Raw genomic sequence first — 26,240 nt, forward strand, 5'->3', positions numbered from 1 at the left:
GAAAAGTCTTTTCAGATGCCAGAGAACACATTTTTATTTAATGAGCGTTACATTTCAATAGGATTTTTATGTATACATAAAGCTGAGCACATGAATGCAGTCAAACAGCTGACCTGGATGGTTTGGGGCGGAGTTGAAGGTGACTCCGCCCTCTTTCACAGGACATCAAGCGGGCTGCAGCTGGAAGGACGCCGCGTGCAGTTATCACGTGCATCCTTTCTGAGCACTGGGCCGTCTGGAGCTTGCTTTGCGAAAGTCATTTTGTTTAGCGACTCAGAGGGACAGACAGCCAGAAACACATTAGCGCAAGCTGCCGTTACTGGCACTGATGGAATATAAATATTGTTAATGTTCACGGACCCTCAGTCACTGACCGCGCTTCCATCATCCCCGGGGAGAAATACTGGCCTCTGTGGAATTTCAGATACGACCCCAGAGAGACCAGTCTAGCAACCATGCATATAGTTTCGGCTGCGTATATTGTTTTGGCCTGAAGGAATGAGAACGACTCTGCTTACAGAGGAAAGAGAAATTTCACACACTTAAAATATGCGGCTCATTTTATGTAAAAATGACATACAGGAGAGAAACTGCACTGATAAAAAGCTTTTTATTCATTTTTATTTTGCAAGAAAGAAAAATTGCTAATACTTTTTTTTTTTTGTACAAAAAGAGACCATACAAAAATACTAGGTGATTTTAATACAATCATAAATGTAGTTTTAAAAACTTTATTAAAATGTACTATCAAAAACAAAAAAAAATTTAACTTCACTGAATAAAAATCTGTTGTTCAGTCGATGCTTTTCAAGCAGTAGTTGTAAATATAAACACAGGTCATTCATAGTGGACTTATCAGGCTTATGGGCCAGTTCACAATTGGTTTGATCTATTCAGAGGTGACAGAGGGCTCATGGCTGATGGGGGTGAAACAGACTGTACAGTGAGCGGGAGGAGAGAGGATGTGGTGCATGCTGCCGGGACGGAAGACAGGAGGGTTTACGTTACATTATGTACACGTCCAAGAACAATGACAAAACATTTAAAAGAATTTCACTTCTGTTCGCACAAAGGAGAACATTAAAAACCCACAGTTTTCTTTTCCTTCTGCTTCATAACTATCTACATAAGATGAAAATCAACGTCCTTAACCCCCGATCCGGAACGGGAATTTTGTCATGGAAGTCCAGACTCTGTCCAGCTCCCGACCCCAATGAGGCAGCCGGGACGAGTAAGACATATACTGGCCGCATGATTGCCGACCCCCAAAAGGCAACGCAAGACCCCCTCCCGACCAGCAGGAGGCAGTCAATGGCCAAACTGTGTCTCTTGTGCTCCGGAGTCGAGATGGAAGGGGGCTTCACCCGCCACTGAGCCCCCAATGCTATGAGGAGGCACGGCACAGCCACGCATACAATACAGTGGGTGCAAAGTTGTTGGGGGGGGGGGGGCACAAGCTGTCATACCCTCAACCTGACCCAGATAATACTTTTCAAAAAGGTTGCAATATGCATACACTACACACAGTCCCTATCCACACCTCCTCGCAGAAACAGCAAGGTCTCAGTATCCTAAAATCATCAACAACACACTTTATAGCTACTGATTTCAGGCTGTAAGGGATGACGATGGTTACGGAGTTTGGATATAGTGCTATAAGTTATTTTACACTGTTAATATTCCTGTATATGTGCATTGTGTGATAATAATTTTACAAGAATATCATTCCTAATAGTTAGGAATTTGTTGTTAAAACAGGGCCAACATGGCTGAATTGGGGTGAGGGGGGGGAATGAGTACAAACAAAAAACGAGAGCCTCAAAAGGAGAATGAGAGCCAGCTGCACATCCAACATGACATCCATTCATTCATGCATCTATTCATCATTCAGTCATCCATCCCTCATTCATTCATCCATCCATTTGCTCATTCATAGCCTAATGTTCCTGTTCTGCGAATCCACAGTCACAAATATCAGGAGACTCGGGCTTCGCGTCTGCCCACTCTCTCCTTTCTGGAAACGGGCTCTAGCTAAAAGGACAGACGAAAGGACAGACATTTCCTATGGGGGGGGTGGGGGGGGGGTTGGGGTGGGTTAAATGTCTGCCTCTCTTGCCTACATTCTACTGTCAGATGAGAAATCCGAGCAGCACTTTGTTGGTCATGTGTCACAGGTGTGTTGGCGTTCTCCTTCATGCGTGCTCCGGGTCGTGCTTGGGCGCCCCCTCACACCATGTTGTGGTGGTTGTTCCTCTCTATGATGTCCGCCGTGGGCAGCAGCTCCTTCTTCACCGGAGGGGGTGGCACGCTAGTGCTCTTAGCTTTGGCCTTGAACAGGTCGGACACATAGAACACCTGAAAGACACGCGTTTCTGCATCAGTGTCGGTCTCCACTCAAAAGGCAGCAAGAACAAGATGGATAGTTGCTGAGCGACCCCCCACCCCCCGAGAAGATCTTATCGCTCCTCACTGCCGAGTAAATGGCTGTAGCAAAACCCCTTGGCGACACCCATCGTGGTCTGTTGAAGGCCAAATGCAAGAATGAGTCACGCTACTGAAGGCTGGAAAGTTCTACTCGACTCATGCAGAGTCTGTGAAGTCAATGCCATTCATGGGGGGGGTGGGGAGGGGGAGAGAGCTTTTCCTGTGCCTTGAGTGATGTGAAGCAGGATATGGAGGCTGGTTTACCTGGAAGTGGTGAAAAGGATGTGGACTCTGAAAATCAGCCATTGTCACAGACTTCCTCTTAGAGATCTGGACACACTGGCAATTGAACATCATGTGGCAAAGCACTATGCATTTTAAATTAAATACTGATTCAACTCTGGCACACTGAGACTTGGAAATTAGTGGGAAAGATGGGTGACTTCTAGTCATTTTCCAGATGTTTTTAAAGCCGACCAGCGGACTCTCCATGGCGTGCCAGGACACACTTGTTTTTCGGCGTACACTAGGGGCAGCGGCACAGAGAACAGGAACATTCTGGAACAGAACTGCGTGTGCTAGTGGTACTGTCAATTGCAGAGGGTCAAGATGAGTCCCACTTCCGGTAAAAAGTGATCACATTTCAAACCTTAAGGAACATGTCCTTTTGTTGGACACAGTTGTTCCGGAGGGCCGTTGTTATTAGAGGACTGAAAAGCAGGATTTCAACTTGATCCGAAGTGAGAGACGTGTACACGACTCAACATCATAACGCGCTTCAGGGAAGGCGTTGGAAAACAGTTATCAATGTTGTAGTATTCTTTAGACAATATCCACTTGTACGGAAGGAGAGAGATGTCAAGCATAGCCCAGTGTGACTCAGACTCGGTGAGAGGCGGGTCTGCCCTACGGAATTACATCATGCTATTTACTGGGAGACCTTCTCATGCCTTGAAGCAATTCCCATTCTGTAACAAAGGAGAGGCATTTTTGCTCACATTACTTCTTTGTGCTTAAGACTAGCCCTCTCCATGTAGCACTGCGACCTCCGACCTCAGCCGAAGAGCTTCCATGAGCCAAAAGCAGCGACATGCAAACTAGGCTTTCCTGAAACTTTCTTGCCGATAAGATACGGCCAGCAATGGCTGGGGGGAGTCAGTGTGAGAGACTGCCCAGGACAAAGTGTGACTCTCAGAGTCTCGAGGCAGAACCCCATCCAGCACCCCACCTAAAATAAGGCACGCAGGCAAATGCTGACAGGCCTGATACACTTCAGAGCGCTATCATGGACGGCAGGTGGATTGGCCTCTATAAACGGCAAGTTCTATGGCGTCTGACTCATAAGGATGCCGGAAATTACACCGCAAAATTGCCTTTCGATCCCACGGGCACTCACTGCATAGAGCCTCTGCACTGCGCTGTTGTTCAGACCTCAGTGACACTGCGTTTGATGGGGGAGAGGAGCCCTCCAGTTCCACAAACAAGAGGAGGTGCTTTCCAAGTATTCGATGGCGAGATGTTAAACCTGCTTAGTCTCCCCCAGCTCTGGCATCCCAGTAATGAACATTCCCTAAAGTTACTCTTCCAAACTGGCCTTTGCTGGTAGAGATTAAGCTCACCCTCCCAAACGAGTCTTCAAACGAGTGATGCCATCCACCTGGCTAGGTGATGGCTCGGTCATCATCAACGGGCTGATGAAGGTCCGGGGGCAGGGCCTGGACCTTTGACGGGTAGTGCGGGGTGTCCTTCTCAGATGGTATATCGTGGGGACCTGGAGCTGCTGTCTCCCCAGGGCAGACGGCTCACTTGAAGGGGTCCTATCTCAATGACAACATCGCAACGGCAATGTGTCGCCCCCTGCTTATACCGGCCGATTCGTCGGCACACGATTGTGATGGCTGCTCCCCCAGCTGATACGCTTAGCGGACTTCCCCTACAGTCCAGCACAGACATGTCGCCCGCAAGTGCCGGCCTTGACAGCACCCTGAGCGGGGGGAATGAGAGAGGCAGGGCTGTCGAAAACAAAATGTGAATTTCCCTCTGAACATCTGCCTGAACTTGGAATTTAGTGGGCTTTGGCACCACATAGACAAAACCCATTGCGAGACCGGTCTTGAATCGAGTGTGAAAATACTGACTTCTTAGAGGGAAGTTTAATTTGTTTCCACTGTACCTGTGTACTCTCATAAATCTCATTTACACCATCATGACACCCTTCCTCCCCTGTGGGGCAGTTTACATGCTGCAGCTTTTGACCATAAAATCCCAAAATGCAATAAATAACACTAATCGTGGCCCTTGGGAGCCCGAGATGGAGGTGGGACCCGACCTCTGAACATCACGCAACGCACTTCGTGTCACTGTTCCAGTTCAGGCTGCCTGGTTTCCTTTAAAACCAGCACAGAACTGGAGGATATTAAACATTTTTTAATTGCAGGCCATAAGCACTCGCAGATGTAGGCCTGGCTCACGCTCGGAGGCCAGCGGGGAGGTGGGCAGGGAGCTAAAGCGCTTCAGAAAGGATGTGACACATGAAACAGGCCAACGGGGCCTCCATCAGCTGGGTGGTGCCGTGTCTGAGTCACTGAAATGGTATACGAGTTTTTGCACCCAAGGAAAACACGCCCCTACACTGTACCACCAGAAAGTCCGCACTGTCCTCTACGGACCCACTGCTCTCTGAAGCAGATGCAATCTCAGAATACCCCAAGCTGACCTATGGGTACGACTACCAGGTCAGGGTGGGAAATGCAGGCTGCAGATGAGTTTGAACTCCCCAAGACGGAGATGACTCCATGGGGAAGGCAGCAGCAGACATAGGCATCACATCTGGACAGAGCGTCATGGCAAAGGTTTTATCGCTAACAGCCATGTCCTTTACATTCGAAGCCAAGGACAAATTAAGAAAAATGGCAAAGAATAAAATCCACGCCCCCAAATCATGCTCTCTTAACCATAATTGCTCATTAAACTTGTTACTTGTAAATGCCTGCCAGACAAATAGCGTGAAGGACAGGCTCAGACCAGGGGGGTGCGAAGAACAATGGGGGGGGAGGGGGGGGGCTATTAAATGTTAGTCTGCACAATGAAAGAGGTTGAGGACTATACAGTAGGGTGTTGTCTTTTATAACGACAGAGAGCTCCGTCTTGTCTAAGACTGGCTGGAACATGTGTCTTGACAGAGTTTCCGCACAGCAAGCCAGTCCAGAGGAGGGAAGGTGATAAAATGTTCAGGAAAGCACAGGACCCCCTGAAGCGGACCTTTGCTTGCAAGTTTTTGGTAGATTTTCCAAATTCTGTGAAATAATAAATGATCCAAGAAGTCTCCCTTTTTTAAGTCTTCTGGGCACCTCCACTGTGGCAAAGCTTCCTTAAATAAACACCAGCAGTACTGTTTATTTCCAGCGAGACCTGTCCACCAACTGAGATAATGGAGCGATACTTGTAAAAAGCAGAGGCTGGATATTTAAGACCACTGACGGCCAACCAAGAAAATAATATAGATCATCACAATCAGGCCCCATGGCGTTCCCCATCGTGCTGGCAGGACATGGGGATCGAGGCACAGCGTGTGGAAAAGGGGCCGTCAACCGTTTTCCATTTGCTAAATACAGGCTTCGCAAAATCCAAGCTTCAGTGAAGCTTGTAAGTGATATTTGTACAATTTTTAAATTACATTGGCTAAATATTAAGTGTTTGTAGTTATTTATCAGGTCCAGTGACTCATGCGACTAAACTTTTCATCAAGTTCATTGGGGTGTTAAATGTAATAATTTAAATATCAAGCTGTAATTATGGTCAACTGTGCATTTAGTTCTGTACCTCATAGACTGATCAAACTGATCAACATTCACCTCACTCCATCAATCCCCCCGAAGAATATAAACTCCACCCACATTCATGGAAAACATACTTACAATGCAGTAGGCCACCAACGCCCCCTGAACGAATCCCGCCAGGACGTCGGTGGGGTGGTGCTTGTGGTCGGACACACGGGAGAGGCCGGTGTAGAAGGCCATCATCAGAAGGGTGAACTGCAGGAGGGGCCTCAGGAGACGGGCACCACGCCACGTGAAGCGGGACTGCAGGTAGAACTGGGGGGGGAGGGGGAGCAGACACACAGCAAAGATGAGTACAACCAGCATGTTTATCTGCGCGCTAAGAAGTCAGGGCTGCCTCAACCAACAGCGGCATATGAGAGTGAAGGAAATGAGCTTGAACGACAGACCAGACAACAAAAAGTATTTCCTGCAAATTATATTCTTGCATTAAAAAAAAACGTAGTTGTATGCGAACATTAACACTTTAAAAATCAAGAAGGTGGAACAATAGACTAGTAGATATCTACCGAGGTTTCACTGATTAGTGGTGGGGTGACGGAGGCTAGAGACCATAAACACAAAACAAACAAATACTGTGTAGATTCTCAGCTCTTTCATGCCTTAAATTCCAGTCCCGGCGGAAACAATATGATTTGCATGCGACACAGAGCCCCTAAGTACTTTGTTTTTTGAGACAAAGGCAGGCAAACTGAGGCCACAGCAAAGAGACACATGAAGCCACAACATTCTTGTTTATTCTCCTTCCCAAAAAACTATAAGCACCCGTCATGGGCCAGAACTAGGATGGGTCATGGGTCAGCAGAAGACCACCCTCAAGCAGACTGAACTTTCAGGGGGCTCCATTGCTACTTGGCTTAGAAGATGCCTGATTATACTTTGCAGAAGACAGCACTGTTGTGGGAAATCCTTAAGAATTCTGCATTAGGTTCCAAACAAATGACAGATAGATAGACAGACAGACTGACTGGAAGACAGACAGACAAACAGATTGATGCATTGTTAAGAATGTTTAAGATGCATTGAGAGATTATGAAATTATGCCCAAATAATCTTTTCAATTTGGGGACTTGGCTGGTAGGTTCCACGTAAAATCCTTGTTATATGCAGAGGCGACTGTCACAGGCTTCTCTTCCGACAGATAAGGGGGAAGGTCCCGCTTTTCCCGAAGCCGACCCATCCGCAGTCCCTCTATCAGTATTTACACCCCGAGGGCAATGGTGAGACACGGCTGTACGACATTAACACCTCCGTCTCTGGTGCCGTAACATATTAAAACGTGTACATGTTTTTATTTTTTTAACGGGCCATTTCATTGTTAATCTTGCGGATAACATTCGGGTTAAATAATTGTAGCGTCATCCTGCAGGGTTGCCAACGCTCACGCAGGAAATCCTACGGCAAATCTATATTTTTCCATTATAAACCTAACATTAGCTACATCAAAAGCACTGGGGTAGTTTGCAGACCCTACAGACTATTTACAAGGTAATAAAACTGGTGCATATATGTAAAAGAGTATGCATGCGTGTGCAAACTGGTCTCAAACTGGAAAATCTCACACCAGCCAGCTGGCGGACGGCCAACCAAAGTTAGCAGCCCTGATGCTAGAGCTGCTGGGAGAAATGTTAAAACGGTGACCGACAGTGCGAGTTATAAAGCGTAACCACGGCTGAATATCCACTATCTACCTGATTGTCCGCGGTATCTTTTACAATATTTTACATTAACGAAACGTTTGGCGCGTTTGCTAGCAGGGTTACTGCCTCAGTGCCGTAAATACTATACCTCCATCATTAACTAAAAATACTGCACACAGCGACACCATTCCAAAGGTTTGTTTAAGTCTGTTTGATGGGGAAAATAATAGGGATATTCCATGTCCAGGAATGAAATAGTTTATTTTTTTTTCTTACATCAGACGACCAAAACCGTGGCCGGGTGACAACCCAATTTGTTAGCAAACGTTAGCTTGTAATTGCACCGTAGCAGATTAGTCAGTGATTCGGCTCATGCTAGCTAGCGGAAGGCCATTTTTAAAATACGCGGTACCGGGATTCAGCTATGACGCATTTCCGGTGATACTACCGACAGTAAAGAAACTCAAGGCGCAAACAGCACAATACCCGATGGTAAAAGTATGTATTCCAGGGACCGGGGATTCCAGGAATTTGAGAAGTATGCTAGCTACTGGGTCCTTTTCATGTTTCTCATCTCAAGAAAGCGGTAAAGTGATGGTGTCATTAAAATCTGAGCCAGAACTACCAAAGAAGCAGCAGGTTCGTTTAAATTTTTTTTAAATTAAAAATGTATATTCTAAAATATATATATGCATGCTTAAACAAATGTACTGTTTATAAAGCCTTTCAACAATCCCGCAAATAGTCCCCCTTGCGTTTTTTGTGGGGTGAGGGCAATGAAAGAGGTGGTATCACAGTTAGCACTAGCTTTTACTGGTGGCTTAAGGAAGTTGTTCCAACACGACCCCACACAGGGCGGCGGGAGGGTAACGATGTCATGACAGTGGTAATAAATTCCGTGCGGGTGCCAAAAACAGACGTAGCCATTACGTCTGCAGTGCTCAAAGTGGCAACTGGGGTGTGACCCTCTTCTGCAGCTCGGCCACCCACCATATGCGCCCCCCCCACTGACAGAAGATAAAGGGATACCTCCAGCCCCGGTCAGGAACCTTTGTTCTGCAGCACTCCTCTATCAGGAAAGAATGTCTCATTCACTCCTCTCAAAGGGAGACGTGAAAGAAGGCAATCAGATAAGAGGCCCATAATCAGTGCAGGAAGAGCTGTCCTGTGCCCTGGAATATGGGCAAGCAGTCTCCAGAGAATCATCTGGCTTTGCAGAACCTGCTCACAGCTGCCAGATAGTCCTTATTAAAAAAAAGGTACTGGTTATGCTGAACCAGCCACTTTTATAGTGTTAACTGTTATTAAAGTCGAAATTACAGCTTCATGTTCATTCCCTATATTGTAGTTCATCTTCCATCAGCTGTTTAAGCCAAAACAAGCACTGCAGCAGTGGAATAAAATCCACACGTGGCTGGAGATGGTATCTGCATTCATTCATCACCCAAATTACGTCTTAAAATATTTTTTAAAGAAGGTTAAACTGCCTTCCCCTCCTGGGCGAGTCTGCCACACTGCATGGATCCTCCTAACTTTCTAGCTTCGCCGGACGGCCCAGGGGTCGGTGGCTTGGGTCTCACCCCGTCGCCGTGCGGTCTGGGTTTTCTGGACGCACCCGCAGCCAAACCCAGAAGCAGTCTGCAAGGAGGTTACAGCAAGGCTAGGAAATACCCACTGTATGAAGCCTTCTCCGCCACAAAACATGCTGACATCACCACCACCACAGCCGACTACGCTCGCCACGGGTGGGGGAGGGAAGGGGATGCCCGAGATCTCGTTGCAATTTCCAGGAGAAAACATTTTGCTTTCGGCAGACATAATCACTTGCCACGAAAATGGTTGTTATCTGCATACCGGTTTGAACTCTGAAGACCAAACTAGGTGATCGAAAAATGAAAAAAAATATTTACCAAAAGTTCTGAATCGATGAATCAACAGCCACCAGGAAAGCTCTGTAATTTAAAGCTTCTTTCTCAAAAAGCCCTGCTGACACGGCAGTTGTGTGGATGTTCCAAGACAAAGCTTGTTATTGAAATAAGACGCCCTTCTCCGCAGCGCAGAGCACGACAGTGAGAGTCGACGATTGCATCCAACCCTTCATTCCCATATGATTGTCCAACTTTTTGAGACTAGGCCTGCCTGTTCCCTTCACCCCATGTGTCATTATCCTTTGCTGGGAATTTATGTTCCGAGGGCAGGGCCACCCTTAGAGTGATGCCACCATACATCTTGTGGAGTTCACTGCTATTCCTTCTGCTAGACACCTTGCTGCAAGTGTCCCAGAAATAGGGAACCGCAATAAAAAAAGCAGGTCTTTCATTTAGGCCCCAGCCAAGCTGAAGTGTGGCAGGTTTTGATAAGGTATTTTAGAAGATGTGTAATTGTTTGGATACTTCTGGACACAGCAACTTCTGCAGATCAACAACCAGAGAAAGGACAGAGCAAAAGGCGAAACCTTCTGATATACAACCCATGCAGTTAAGAAGGTAGAATTTATCTGGCCAAACTAAAATAAGCCACAAAAACCCCTGGCCGGGAGCAAGAGAGATGGAGGAGCTACTCACCGCCAAGTACAGCATGGTGTACATTGAGAAGGAGGCGTGGCCTGAAAAGAACGATTTCCTAGGGGGGGGAAACCCACAAAAATCCAAAAATTAATGGAAAATCGGCAGTGCCAAGCAACAGTTCATATATCTGCACAGGATATTAAAACTGTTATGTTCATCTCATGTTTCTCACTGGCTTTCATCGAGTCCCACCCCTTCGTACTGTCAGTCAGCACTTTGTGAGTTTAATACTGGACCCCATTTCTACAACACTAGGTGAGATGATATATGACTAGCAGTCAAATGATTAAATTAATAAGTCCTTGATTTGAACTCTGAACACAAACGTCATTATATTCCCGATTTTGCATTCCAGTCTGTTTTAAGCTTATACGTACTTTATGGTCCTCGGCTGAAGTGATCATAACAATGAATAGGCATGTATGTAGTTATAATATCTGATGTGTTTTCCTATTTTTGCTCTCTTGCATTGGTATAAACACACTTGACAACCGCAGAAATATTGCGCGGTCCGCTCTAAGGTTTCAGGGATCCATACCTGGCCTCCTGCTCTTTGATCTCGTCCTCGCAGTCATACACAGTTATATAGCCGCTGGAGCAGTTCATTGTGGAGATGTCCAGCTTGCAAACGGCCAGGAAGTGTGGCCGCAACCGGCCCACCGACACCTTGGCGATGTCCGTGATGGACTGGCTAATAGCACAGCCAAAGATGAAGACGCCCACTTGCTTATACAGGGCGGAGATATAGGGGTTACCCACAAAGGACATGGAACCCTGGTTCAGGTAGTGGATCCTGTACCACTCCCCAATGATGATCTGAGAAGGAACAAGGAGACAATAAGTCGAAGGTGCCAAAAATTTCAGTTCTTGGTTAATCTCTTGGGAACCAGGACAGTGTACCAGCTTACACCCATCTGATGGTCAGATGGCAATGTTGCGGTTCTAGTGACCCATCTGATTTAGGACTTTCAGACATAAAACATGGGGGTGGATTAGAAGACAAATGAGGGATGACCATGCACGTTTAATGGCCTGTCTTGCCTGGATTAAACCATTAGCTTGTGGTGAAATGAAACGTTCATTCATTACTTGATTAAAACATTCAAATATGTGTTAAAGAGCGTGGGGACAGTTGGCGAGGCAGAGACGTTAGTCCCATAGCTGTGCAGTACAGCAGACTGTCTGTTCCCAGCAGCTTCCAGCCAAGATCATGAAGTGTGGATCCATCGGAATGCCGCGGTTTAGACACGCAATGTCTCGAAGGTCCACACACTTGGTATCGGGCATTGCTGATTAGAGGCACTGGGCCCACGTAAGCCACTAGTGTAACTTGGCTTCTCTATTCCCAAGAAGCACCACTGATTCATGGTGGATGGGGTTTGCATATCCGGAGTCCATCTGAATGAGCCATGCTCACTTGCTCCGTCTGACACTTGAGAACCCAAGGCCCGCCCTGTGGGCACAGCGGGCGAGACGTGCCACTTCAGGATAAACAGAGTGGGGTGGGAAGGATCAACAATAATTGGCCACAGCTGCACTCAGCACAACCCCCCCACCACCCCGTCACCACCCTCCCCGGCAGGAGCCAAAGGAGGCAGCTGGTTTTAATCGCTAGATCTGCTGAGCTTGGAACGTGGGCCCTCATCTGGAGAGCTGCTCCGTTTGGGTCCCGCCCCCCCCAAGCCCCTCCCTTGGCTCCTAATTGCAAAACATTTCAGCAGAGGGCCGAAAGCTCGGTGCAAGAGCATCAAAAAGTTTAACACCGATCGCCGCCAGGGCCTCTCCTGGCTTTCCGCTGCTCCTTAACGAGATAAGCCTTCGAGATTTGAGCAGATGTTGACAATCTGAGGGCTCGTGGCACCAATTAATGCTGTTTTTACAGTGGAAAATGTGAGCCACCTATCTAAAATGAAAGCAGTCGTACAGCCATTAACTGAAAAACAGCTCTGGGGTATATTTGGACCAAGACTGCAATCTTACTGTGTTTTCAGGAAAGGGGCTACATCTACTGTGATGTCAGGTGTCTTTGTAAGAGGCTTGTTAATGCCATACAAACCTCAATAAGTTTAAAAAAAGAAAACGGAACCAAGATGCAGAACAGGCTTCTTTACTGGAACATTCTCTGGTCCAAACTAATTCCAGCGTCCTGGCATCAACTGTAATATATGGTTCTGGAAGCTTTCCAACTGTAGAAGCCACATGGAATCCCACATGTCCACAGATTACTGTAGAAAATGGAATGACATACACGAGGGAAAAAAACGGACCTTTGAGGAGATGCAGGCGGTCCGATTCTCATGGTGTTCGAAACTGATTGGACCCACGATACCTCTGCCGTACAGCAGAGTGCTATGATGAGAACTAGCTGACTTGGTTCATGGTATTTTTTTTCCTTCTCTCCTCAAGAACAGAATTCATTTGTCAACCGGCATGTTTACCCTTTTGACGTCTCAGAAATGTAACCGAGTCATGCCATGATAACACAGAGCATGCAAGATGGAAAGAAGTAGAAACTAGATATAATAACGTGCATTAGATAAATTAGTGGTTCTAGATGAAGATGCAGCTAAGACAAGGAAGCAAAACTGTTTGACACCCAGTGCTGTTGGGGATGTTGGCACCTGGGAAGCAGCCAAGCAGAATTTAACGGCGCCACTATGGAAGTTAGTGCCTAAATGCTTCTGAAGGACAGATGTAGCTAAATAAACAGATCACAGTTGGCCGTCGAAATGCCAGCCGGTCTCAGGGCAGTTTGACAAAGCAGGCAGGTCACAGACAGAGGACAGCACAGACATCATTTGCTGGGTAGGTACTGATAAAGGAACTTACAGAAAGGATGGCGACGACAATGCCCACAGCGCAAAGCACAGCGTCATTTATGGTTTCTTCCGTTTTGGATGGGTACTGGATGGACTCGTCGTCGCAGTAAAAGCCGCGTCGGTAGGGCTTGACAGCGCTAGACTCAATAACCAGGAAAGGCAGGCCAGCTATAGCGACACCACAGCAGGCGTGAGGCGGGGAGGACAAGAAAAGGGTTTCAGGTCAGTAACGGAGACAAGAACATGGGGGGCACACAGAAGGGGCACAGGGCAGGGCAGCCAGGCAACGAGGGGGAGGGGGTCACCTCAGGGACTCCTCTGTGCCCTGAGTAATGCAGTCTTCACAGCTGGGATCTTCCAGAGCAGGGTTTCCTAATCCAGTCCTTGGGACCTCCAGACAGTCCATGTTTTTGCTAGCATCCAGCTCTTGGAAGGTAGCAAAAACGTGGACTGTCTGGCAGGGAGATTGGAGGGAGCAAAAACACGGACCGACTATGGGTCCCCAAGGAGCGAATTAGCAAAAACCGTTCCAGTCCAAGACATGAAGACAAAAAGACAACGAAGGTGGGGTTTCCCCAAGGCCCCGCCCCTCATTGCCTGACTCTGCTGCACTGTGGAGAACTTACAGAGCTGACTGGCACTATGAGGCCTGTGGCCAGCAGGATGGGTGAGGGGACGGTACTCCTTTTAAAGGGGTATCTGATGCTCTCGTCGTCACAGAAGAAGCCGCGCTGGTAGGGCTGGACAGCCGCGTTGTGTACCGCGATGGAAGGGAGCATGACTGTGCAGACAGACAACACTGGCATCAGCCCACCTGCTTCAAGTACTTACCTGTGGTTCTAACCGGAAGGGGCTTTACACATTTCATGTGGAGACTCAGTCTTTACTCAAATGAAATGGAAACATTGCCTTACAAAACAAATGCTAAGCTCAGCAGAAATACACGTTCACCCCACTTAGAGAAAGTCACAAAGTATTCCTTTAACCGGAGCTTTGATCGGGAAGTCCTACAGTTAATTTCGTGGACTTCAGGGTGTATCCCTGTCTTGTGCCCTGTGCATTCTGGGATAGACTCCTGGGCTCCCTAAGACCGTGACCAGGATAAGCAGTTAGAAGAAGGATGAATGGAGTTCCTGTAGACAGACCAGGCTTGAAATAGATATTAAACTATAGAAGACTATACACACATACACACTCACCCTCTAGACACTCGACATCCAAGACTGGAAGAATAATTCTAATTAACTAAGCAAACAGCCACCATCCAATCAGACAACACTCAGTCAAAGGGAAAGCAAAGACTAAGGATCCTCCCACGCGGATCCGTCTGCAGACAGAGCTCGGCAATTTCCGTGGGTCTCAGTATGTTGTTCTTTCTTCCCCAAGTTTAGTCAGCCCAGTAACACAACTAAGCCATTTCCAGACAGGGCAACTTACTTCTCATCCAGTGACCTACAGTAACTTCTTTTAGCTGAAAATGTCACTTGTGTGCTTTCGTTTTTTTTTTAAATTATAGTTCTTACCCAGCAAACTGAAGAATAAGCCAAGAAAAGACAAGGAGACGTTTCCGAGAAAAAAAATCTGAATAGGAAATAGTAAATACAGGAATGATGTTAGTTAAATTTTGTTTTTGACAGCACAACCTAAACCACACAAACTTTTTTTTATCCCTCCAGCCAAGAAAAGAAAACATGAACTGCTAGATAATATCAGAAGGCCAACCCCAATGCAGGTCTAAGATTTCCAAATATAACATGAAAATAATACAGGCAAACCAATTTTTTTCCATTTTCCTTAAACCGCTCAAGCGTCTGTGTGGCCCCCTTTGTCCTTTACACATACTTTCAAAATTCAAAATCAAAACTTCTCATTAGAGTTCCACAAACGTAACCCCCTAACAGCCAAAGCTCATCATCTGAGATTCTGTTCACACACGGCCAACCCACGGTGGCGGATTATGATGCAAATGAATGCCACTAAATGGTTTAGGCATATGCAAGAGCTGCCAGTTGAGAGCTTTTATCCAGCTGACTACGTAAAAGCCAATTAGGGGGAATTTAGACTATGAACAGAATTGATTCACAGGACTAAAAAAAAAGAATAATAATCACTGGACCTTGACTCTTCTAGGAACATGGAGATTGAAAACATTCCTAGAGTCTATGAACAACAGAATAGGCAAGACCTAAGACAAAGCCTCAGTGGACGTTTTCAGAAGTAGGGTTTCTGGGTAGTGCTTGGCCTGCTGGGTAATGCTTAGCCTGCCTCTACAGACCATGACCACATGTTTACAAATGTCCCTCTATGCACAACAGGTCCTCCAGCGCTAGGCCCAGGCAACATTGTTCTGTTCTCTATGCCATTGCCAGGAGAGCACCTTGGAATGTTGGGATGCCTCCATTTCAGGCCCTTCTCGTCCAATGGGGGGAAACAACCAGTTCCTTTGTGGTGAGGGGGAGGGGGAAGCTCAGAATGTGGAGCATGTGTTGCTCGGAGGACAAAAACTTGCCACAAATGCCATTTTTTGCAGTAGTGAATGACTGGGTGTATGGGTTGGGGTGGGGGGCGTGGGAATGTGCGATTACTCAAAGCCACAGCATCCAAGCCTGGACCCCCAAGCCTGCCCCACATTTTTGTTCTGTCCCTTCACCTACACACCTGATTCTTTGAGCCAACTAATTTGATGACGTGCTTCAGGCTCGCAGGAAGGAGATCAGCACGCGACTGCCCCAGACCAAGGCCGCAGAGTTTATATCAAGAGGTCATCAGTACTGCTTCACCGACAAGCCTTCCGCTAAATCCATAATGGAAAACGACTGGGCTGCACTGCTGCAGGCGTGAACAGCGAGCGTCCGCTGCACTTATCTGATCCGGCGCACAGCTCTCTGCTGAAACATTACAGACCCCCCCCCCCCCCCCCCCCCCCGCTATCGCTGGCAATCGACCCGCTACGTGCCGTTGAAAGTCAGTCAAACGATAAGTCGCCCAGCGTTCTCAGCTGGGCCTCATCCGGTGGGCTTTTTCTGCTGTGTGGATGCGCATGTACAAAATTCCCCCCCCCCGACCCGGCCCCCGTCCCACCGCCATGCTAAGCAAACCTATGATACACAGACTTAAACACAGCAGGATTACGGATTTCAGCCGTCTTTTATCATCCGGGGTGTATTGAGGTTTCAGGAATTCTAAAGTAAGAGGGGTTCCGTTTGCTGTACCAATGCAGGTGAAAATTAATAGGGTGGTTCCATTGAGTTTAAAATATCCTGCAGACATTGTTGGTGGATTTACAACATAATCCCATTCTGCGCCACCAGACCATGTGACTGATCCACCAAACTTTCAGGCTCTGACATACCTGGCAGGAGCAGGTAGGGGTGCGGCAGCGGGGGAATACAGGGTCTGAGCCGAACATCTACAGTCTTGAGTACAACCCAAGGTCTGAGTCTGGATGAGGAGAGGAGCTCCAGCTGAGAAACTACTCCCCCAGCTACCGCTGCTTTCAGAAGAATCAAGGGCTTGTAAATCATGCGCTAGTAGCCACATGGAAAACCATCTCTACCCCTTCAGAAAAGCCCACGTGCTTCTCCCACAGGACCCTTCCACGACTCCAGGATTTACGGTTAGCAGGCTAACCATTCCAAAGAACTCTGCAGGAACGTCGATCTGCCTGAATCTGGCACCTTCCGTCTACGTGGCACAGAGCGAAAGCATTCTTACGAGGAGAGCTTCTCATATATCTTCTTTGGTCTGAAGAGCCAACGACAACTGATGTGCATTTTCTATGGTCATATTTTGGACCCCATTACTACACACTTGCCACAGGTGATCGGTGCATTAGAACAGAGGTTCATTAAACCCAGAGGAATGCTCTCAAAGGCTTGTCGAGGGCGGTTTGCCCCCTGCAGCCTTTAACATTGTCTGTGACTTATATGTGGTCAGACCCGGAAACGAGAGGGGCGACGTATCCAGAACCACAGGGAGGGAAAAGGGCAGCGGTGAAAAGTGGAAAAGTTTGATGGCTTACTATTCTGTTTTTGGGGAAAAAAAAGAGCTGTTAATGAGGTTTCAAAATGTGATGGAAATCTTTTGGAGAAAAGGCCGGGACAGGAGATTTTAGGGTGATGTACAATGCGTGGTTCCACCTCTCTCTTTTTTTGGGGGGAGGGAGGGGGTGGTTCGGAAATTAGAAAGAAAACAGCAACAAACAGCAGCTGTGTTGGCATCACATGGCCGTTGCCATGGAAGCGAGGACGGTGGCCTCATTTATTAGGGTAGCGGCGTACAGGGCCCCCCACCCCTGCTTACCCCCCTCTGCCCCAGCATGTTTACCTGGGAAGTAAAGTTACTTAGGGAATCAATGGGCACTCAGCTCCCAAGTGGGTGCAGCTCAGATCCCCAAAGAGCATCACCGTCGTGTCGGGACACACTAAGCTGCGGTCGATCCGGCCATCTTTATACTGCCTTTGCTGGCCGGTCAGTCATGCAGCTGTCAGGTGTGTGAGGCATCGCCAGGTGTGGACACATTGTAAAACTGGGATTATCAGCCGTCGGGGGGGCAGGAGTGGTACCCTAACAGGCCCCCGTCTGTGTTTTCCCCATGGACAGAAATTCCCCCCCCCAATCCCCCGCTGCTACCAAACCCACTAACTGATACTTTCTAGCTGAGCTCAGTCTGTCCTTTGGCAGTCTGGGGGTGTTAAGAAGGAGCAAAATTACTGAACAACATGCCTGCACTGTTAATTAATCCTCCCAGATTAATGCCCAAAGCTGAAGTACTGAAAATACTCTGCTTCTGAAGGCCATGAGCAGCAAAACCCTTCCGATTCCGATTTATAAAGCTGCGCAATGATTTCCAGCATTGTGCTTGTGACCAGGACGTCAGCCCCCCCCCCCCCCCTCTGTGTTAGGTGTTTTGTCTACTTCGAGACTGTCATATACACATGGCTTTGCCTACAAACATCAACCTCATCAAATGAGCTGTCAAGAATGCTTTCATGGCATAATCCAAAGCCAGCCCTCCACCATGATCATCCTCCAAATCAACTGCACGTCATTCCTAGGCAGAAATCCCACCCCCCACACAGTCAAGAAACGTCGTATTCATCATAAATAATTATAAGGCCGGCCCTGCTTTACCGCCTGTGCCAAGGCTGACTCACTGAAAGAGACTGCTGACTTCTGGGGTGCCATGTCCTGGGGTGGCTCCGCCCAGCCAGCCGGGGACGGATTCCATGCTGCCTTTGAAAACGTTTCACTTGCTTTTTCGTGCCTCTGAATGCGTAATTCTGCTGGAACAGTTCTGGTAGAGCTGCTCTTTATGCACAGTTAAACTGGGCATCTTGGTTTGATTGTAGAAGCTGGAGAGCACCCCCTCCCAGGCCCCCAAAAAGGGGGGAGAGGATAATCAGGCAACTTTTTAAAGCAACTCAGTGTCAAGAAGCTCGCTGGGAATCCTGAAGTGTCAGCACACAGACAACAACGGCGACTTTGTGCTAACTTGACCCGAAATCAACAACAGGTTTGACGATAAGGTTTAACACACACACACACACACACACACACACACACACACCCCTTAGTGATCCTCTCCTAACACCATGTTCTCCACCACAGCCAGACACGTTCCTAGCACAGGCGTCGAGATTCATCTGGCTTCAATCTTCTTTCGGATTTATTGGATCGGAGGGGGCTGGAGGCTGCTTTGCCGCTCAACGTTAACTACTGAAATGTAGGCCAGGAGGAAAGGGTTAAAATGGGGGGAGAGCTGGCCAGTCTGCTTTGCCCTTAGGGCCACTAAGGAAACAGAGACTCCCCATTGCCCCGCCATTTAACATGGCTGCAGGCCCTCTGAAGGCGACGTCGCCCAAAACCTCCCAGAGAAGCAAGACGACAGAAATGAAACCTTGTGACGAAATTCAAGGTCCCCACGATGGAACCACGTTTTCTGTGGGTTTATGGAAATAAACATGCTTAGCTCTGTTTGCCTGGTGACTGTTTCTAGGCTATGAGGCCGGGGCCTGAAAAAAGGGGGACATGTAAAGTGAAGTACAGGACACTGCCATCCATTACCATGGCAGAGGGCTCTGCAGTGCCAAAGCACTAGCCAGGCTGCATCCCAGCGTGACACCAGGCTGGCCAGTCCGCTACTCATCCAATCTAAGTAGATTAATTCCAGGGCATGTCAATTAACTGAGTGAATTATACAGCAGAAACTGACCTGGGGTCTGTCGTGGTAGAGAAATACACCAAAGTCGGGACCTGAAAAGGCCTCAGCAAAGTGCATGACAAATAAACAGAAGGACATAAGAGAATGTAGCAAGTCTAACCCCTACTGAGGTGCTGCTTAGGGTGGTGTTTAGGTTATGCACGGAGTTGAGCTGGAGGAGATAAGATGCCAGGCAGCCTGCTTAAAAACAGCCAATGAGGGCATGCAACTGAGAGACAGAACAGGCTTCCAGGGGGACTGCTGTCTGCCTGCAGAAGCTCGACGGGAATATTTAACATGCATTTCTGAAGGAGGGCCATCGGACCACTAACACACCGGCACACGGCGGTCAGACCGTGGTGCGCCTTTCAGGGAAACCGTCCGGTATTCTGCGGCTGTGCCTCCCGAGAAAATTACAGGTTGGGCTTTTGGGGGGTGACTGCTGTAATTAAACAGAGAAGCAATCTGGTTTACACACCGCCGCCCCAGTGGGATCTGCATCGGCGTTAAGGAGAACATTCCATGCAGGTTAGGAGGTGGACTGACAAGGTGAGTCGAACCCACACCACCCGACCAAGACGGGAATTCTGTAAAACGTGGACGATCATACATTTAATTCAACAGGACCAACATGAACGTTTACATGGTACGCCTAATCCAGGTTAACCACAGCCTCACCATTTCACAGAACTACTTAGCTATACTGAGGAACTTAAGTGGTTTAAATTATAACAATTTGGTATAGCATGTAAACACCTCTGTGGACCAAATTGCAGACTACAGACAAACCAAAACATATGGTTTGAAGCGAACCATGTGATAATCATCAGGGTCATTCTACTAGGTTTGGCCATGACGTCTACAAACCAGCTGCTCAGAACAAGAGCCCTGGGCTAATAACCGAGTAGATGGAAGTGCAGACATCTCAACGCACCTGTAGACTGCTCAGCTCTGATTGGGTTCTCTCTGAGGCGAGGGGCTCTGCACCTTCCACTATCTCCCTCCCCCGACACTACTGACAAGTTTACATCAATGGCACGAGTTGGTGTGGAACAGGGCAGATCCTGGAAGCATGCACTTCAAGAACAGGGCAACGCGAGATCATTACAGACATTTGGCAGCGTTTCGGCAAAATATCAGGTCGGATTCCCTGTGTTTTCCAAGTATAAAGAGATGGAGATAAAGTTTAAATTTCTTTCCCCGCAGAAAACTGATGTCAGCGTCAACAGCGAAAAGTTCTGTCATAAAATGCCACCACAGACCAAGAATGATCTTGCATGGCGGAACTCAGTGTAAGAACCAGCTATTACATTCATCGGTGCGTGGCGCCGGCCTGTTAACCTCACTCCACAAGCTCGTGAACCTCGGAGGGCACAATTGTCATGCAAAGGTGGAGAAAATGATCACTTCTCCAAAATATCCCAGAAGGCATTGGGATAAGAATCTCAGATTGAGTCATTTGCTGGACTGAAGAGTGGAAAAAGCCACCGGGAGAGAAACACAGGTGGAGACTGACATGGTGGGACAGCAAACTTGGTCACATTCCACCTGAAGGTAATGTTATGAGCGCTCTGGCTCAAAGATACCATCAGTGCAGCAGTAAATTTTCGACCTGAAGTCCTAATTATTTTACTCACCTTATACCAACCACATCACCTCTCATTGCCAGCATTGACCCAGCTATGGTTTTGACAGACACAGAAAATTCCAAGATATCATGCCATCTAATATCAGAAAGTAATTTCTGCTAATTTTACCAAGTGCTTCTGAAGACAACTTGCACAAAAGGCCGGTCGACAGACTGTACAAACGGACGCTTTTTTTGACAGATTTCTGGGGAGCAGTTTAACCATCAGGAATGTGTGATGTTATTAGAGTTACACTGTCGGGAAAAAAGGACCAATTTGCACCGTTGAGGGTATAATCACTTGTCACTGGGACTGTACCCTTAAGGGCCTGCCAGTTGTACTCTAGTTGTAGGTAAATGGACCTTCTAGTCTAATTTAAGGTGCAGAAATGGGCTCTGGGGAACATTACTGTACCACTGGGGGGAACCTAGAGGAACAAAACTGTACCAGAGCTGCATCCGTTTTTCTGACAGTGTACCTGACACCCCCCCCCCCCCCAACAGAAAACAAAAAGCCAATCGAATTAAAGGATTTAGGTAACAGTAAACCCTAAAGTCGTCCATTAATGCATCTGCTGCGATTCTTTGACTACTCACATTTAACAGGTCCTATCAACACACACACACACACACACAAACACACACAGAGAACCCCTGTGGGGACCATTTGTTAGCCACAGAGCTATACCTTCAGCAATAATGTAGGGATAGCTTGTTTAGAAATTACACAGTCCCTACTTGGAGCCCAAAATGTATCCGACATACTCATTATGTACCCATTATACCAGGCACAGTCAGAAGCAAGTGGCAGGGAGACACAGCCACCCGGGGGGGGGCTGAACCGACAGTGCGAGATGCAGTGAGACTGGGTTACAGGCGGAAATCCCTCATAAACAGTAAAGACAAAGGCTTGCATTTCCCCCTCATATAAGTGTCAGTCTTGGGTCTATGGTGGCTGGGGGGCCAGCAGACAGACAGTCTTACTTGCTTACAGATCTCTCCACAGCTATGACTTCAAACCTCTGCTACTGTTAATGGCATAATGTGTAAGTGTAGCTTATTTACAGCAGCTTGCAGTCAAACCCTCAGTGAAAACTACTGTTTAAAATGAGACGTGTCCTTTCTATTTATACCAACTTAATATAAACAGCAAAAATGCAGAACAGGAATTTTTAAGGCAAACTAGAGACGGAAAAGTCCAGTGGGGGGGGGGGGGGGGGGAGAATCTAGTTTCCAAATACACGCGAGTGAAAACCGCTATTTTTTAAATGAAAAAAGCACATTTTAATATTGTATCCCGAGTCCGAGTGCTGCTACAATTTCTTTTGATATATAAACAAGCAGCGTATGTGTGACTTACACCGTCACCTTTTGCAAATAGCACAATTAAGTCGTGTCTCTGGTGTGTAAGAACGCAGGACTGGCGCACAGCACGCTTTATCAAATCGGACCTAGTGCCTGAGAAACAGATGGAGGGCTTCTCGTTGTTTACAAATTGTACATATCATTAGATACTTGCCTACCATATATCTACTGTTTGACCGCTAGTACTGTCTGTAAGATAAGAAAATTAAACGGCGTGTATACAGCTGTTTATACTGATAATACTGTGGACTTCAAGTAGACTAATTAAATGCGAAGAACGATCAAATACAGACAAAACCCGTGCAAAATTCTTTTTATGTTAATTATTGCTCACATTTTCAAACAGTTGAACTTGATGGGTTTACATTAATAAAGTGAAAATACTTTAATCTTTGTAAAGTTTTCCTTAAAAACACTCCATACGTAAATTTACGTTCATAAATTTGCATTATTTCTGAAGGATGTCAATAGCCTTCTTCGGCTCAGGTCATTTCAAAGATTGTTGTAATGAATGCGTACCACACTCACCTTTTTTAAATTATACACACATTTCAAGAATATGCCGCGCCGTAAGAAGGCATCGCAGAATGTTTTAACTCTCAAAACAACTCACCTAAAAACAAACAGAAGAGATCTAGAAAGACGAGAAATTTCCTCTTCCTGTTGTCTATGCCGTTATTATTATTTAATGTTGCGTTTCCTCCGTTTCTGCTCTCTGGTGCCATCGTCTTCTCATACATGAAGTTTTGCATTAAAAAGTTTTACGTCTGCCTCGGTTGAAATCCAACGACAAAATGTGGCAATTAAAAACAGCAGACTGCTAAGCTCGCGTTTTAACAAAACGACAACCTATGCTGAAAACAATGAAGGGCGGGAGGAATTTGCATGAAAGAAAAGTTTCTCCAAAATGTTCATCCAGCGCAGGGAAAAGCGATCCCCTTGTATTGCCGCTTACTCTCTCAGCCTAAGCGCCGGAGTGATGCTTTCCAGTAATGCAAGCCTACAGGTACTTAGAAAAGAAATACATACACATATATCAGTGCCTATCCGTGGTAAAATATCTTTAACATAAGTAAAATGATCTGCAGCGCACTTATTTTGTGATGTAGCCTATAGCAAATTCAGTGTTTTCTAATCTCTATGCACGGAACTCTCGCTTGTAACTCGTCTCGTACTTTGCTGGTGGGCGCTTCTCCTTCTGTTTTATGAATCCTCGCCCCCCGCCCGCTCCACGAATAAGCCAGCCCACTTCCCCCAGAGCCACGCTGCGACTCATTATCCCCCTATCCCGACGTAAAGCTTTCCTAGGAATATTTTAGTCATCACAGTGATTCATAAACATCCACACTGACTAGTATTTCTTGATAAAATTTGTTTGTTACTTGCCGTGATAACGCCATTTCTATTAAGAATCAATCGCATAGTCTTACCTGCATAGTAAATAAAAAATTAGTAAAAAAAATTTAATGAAATATTTTAAATAGGGTATTGCCTGTAGTTGGGCATGGACAAGGAATTTTGAAAAAGCGATTACTAGCTCCCTCCAGTGGACTATAGAGGTATTACAAAACCAGTTCATAAAATACGGAACACGGTTCACCAGTAACATGTCAAACGTATGAGTCGACGATGCATTATGATTTATGCGAATGAGTTATTCCTAAGTAAGCTGCAAATCATATTTGTATTTATAGGTTTTTTGGTTTATGTTGAAACAAACAATTATATTTTCTTTCTGATACAGTACATAGGATATACGCCTAATGACTTCTGTTTTGTTGTGTAACATATATGTGGACTTTATGTGGCAAATCAGCAAAATATTCATCTATCTGTAGTGTTTATTTGACCGTTGTTTTGGAGTACATTTTTATGCTTAATAAAACAATTGTGTTCAGCCTCTGACTCCTCTGAACTGCGAATGGTATCAGGTAGGGAATAATTAAAAAAATAATACTATAGACATTAAGCCAAGCTTCGTTCAAGCTACAAGGTTTTCCCTACTAGTCCTAGCGTAATGTTGGCACAAAAGCAGTTTCCCTCTGTAATCCACATTCGGACCGGAGCCGCAATGCGCGGCTCTGATTGGCTTCCGCTCGACCTCCCGACACACCTCCTTATTAGCTGAAAAAAGTCCACATGGCTGTAAGTGTAGCAGGCAGGGGGGTGAGTGGTTTGAATGAGATTCAAGAATCCTGCAACCAATTCCAGGCAAGTAACTTCCTTTAAAGTTACGATACCGAAAATTTATATTGCATTAAAAAAACTGAAAGCAAAGATCGCAAAGAGTACCCTTCTTGTTAAAATGTCCCAACGGCATGGCGAGTAACTCCAGCCTTTGCGATCCAACATCCAAGTGTTCCACACTAAACTCTTTAGTCACTGCTGTGAGATTATCAATAAACAACCCCTTGGTATTCGCACTGAGTCCTATTCAAAGAGAAAACGTAACCAAGAAATTAGCTCGCATTCATTGATTTTAATCTCTCCTTTTGACTTTTCATTCTCAATCATACTCTCACTGGCCACTTTATTAGGTGCACCTGTAGCACTGCTCATTGAAGCAAATATCTTATTAGCCAATCATATGTCAGCAGCACGATGTATAAAATAATCCAAATTCAGGTCACAAGCTCCTTTTAATGTTACCATCAAACACCAGAATGGGGAAGAAAGGTGATTTATGTGACTTTGACATGGTTGTTGGTGTCAGACAGGCTGGTATGAGTATTTCAGAAACTGCTGACCTATTGGGATTTTCACACACAGCCATCTTTAGGGTTTACAGCAAATGGGCTGAAAATGCATTGCTGATGGCAGAGATCAGAGAAAAATGACAGGACTGGTTCAAGCTGACGAAAAAGCAAGAGTAACTCAAATAACTGCTCCTTACATCCAAGGTATGCAGAAGAGCATCTCTCAATGTACAACATGTCAGACCTTGAAGCAGATATTAGCCAGTCCTGTTGGTTAAAAACAAGTAGTTGGCTTAGAATTTTAGGCCTAATCGCACATGGATACTCTTCATTAGTGTCCATTAACAGTTTGCTGCCAATAGTTCTGTCATCTGCTTTTGTATTTTGTCATTTTCTGAAAGGACATTAGCTTTTGTCGGGAGGGAGCCTTCTTGTGTTGGCACTATGGACGCACCCTAAACATATTTTAATAAATGTGACAAATTAAAGGACCCCCCCCCCCATTTTTAATGAATGAGAAGCATCGGCACTGTTTCCCTCCTGCGTTTCCAATTCATCCAGAGTGGGTTTAAGTCACACACTTCATAGGTGTGACGTGTTGTATTTTAAAAATTAATGTCCATGCACATTGGGAAGTCCTTTCTGGCACTCTGAGGTACAGTATAAAACCTGACATGGATTAAACTAGACCACATTTTCCCCATTCAAATTATTAATATCAAAAGCAGCAAATTCTAGAAATATTCTATCATTTATCGTTTGAATAAATTTAAACTAATATTTATAGAAGTTGTCCTTATTGTAGTTGTGAAATACACTACCTAAATGTGATAATTTTGATGATTTTTACTAAAATTTATACCAGTTAAATGGTTGACAACTGCAATAGATCCCCAACGATGAATCATACTCAAGGTTGGTGGATTTTGGGGACACGATGCTAAAGACTGAAAAATTCTGCCACCTGGCGGCGCTACTTCGCCACTGAACAGCACTCGCGAATATTTCATTTTCAAAGTCGGCGCTGACATTAACTCACTCTGCACGAATCTTGGCTCTTT

The 26,240-nt window shown here is 46.2% G+C and overlaps 1 protein-coding gene across 2 annotated transcripts; it reads right to left on the reverse strand.

Moving 5' to 3' along the window:
• Positions 1–591: 591 nt before the first annotated feature.
• Positions 592–23,678, reverse strand: LOC125716365 (phospholipid phosphatase 3-like). Of its 2 annotated transcripts, none has more exons than XM_048988585.1 (6): positions 23,097–23,678; positions 13,916–14,070; positions 11,009–11,286; positions 10,468–10,525; positions 6,342–6,518; positions 592–2,355 (listed from the first exon to the last, which is right to left on the reverse strand). In XM_048988585.1, exons 1-6 carry the CDS (start codon positions 23,233–23,235, stop codon positions 2,227–2,229), a joined length of 936 nt encoding a protein of 311 aa, XP_048844542.1. In that variant the 5' UTR covers positions 23,236–23,678; the 3' UTR covers positions 592–2,226. The 2 variants fall into 2 exon arrangements, with proteins under 2 accessions (XP_048844542.1, XP_048844541.1); XM_048988584.1 differs by lacking the exon at positions 13,916–14,070 and adding an exon at positions 13,300–13,457 and having other exon boundaries at positions 23,097–23,670.
• Between the last annotated feature and the right edge of the window lie 2,562 nt (positions 23,679–26,240).

This window comes from Brienomyrus brachyistius, chromosome 21 (genome assembly GCF_023856365.1).
Source record: "Brienomyrus brachyistius isolate T26 chromosome 21, BBRACH_0.4, whole genome shotgun sequence".
NCBI lineage: Eukaryota > Metazoa > Chordata > Actinopteri > Osteoglossiformes > Mormyridae > Brienomyrus > Brienomyrus brachyistius.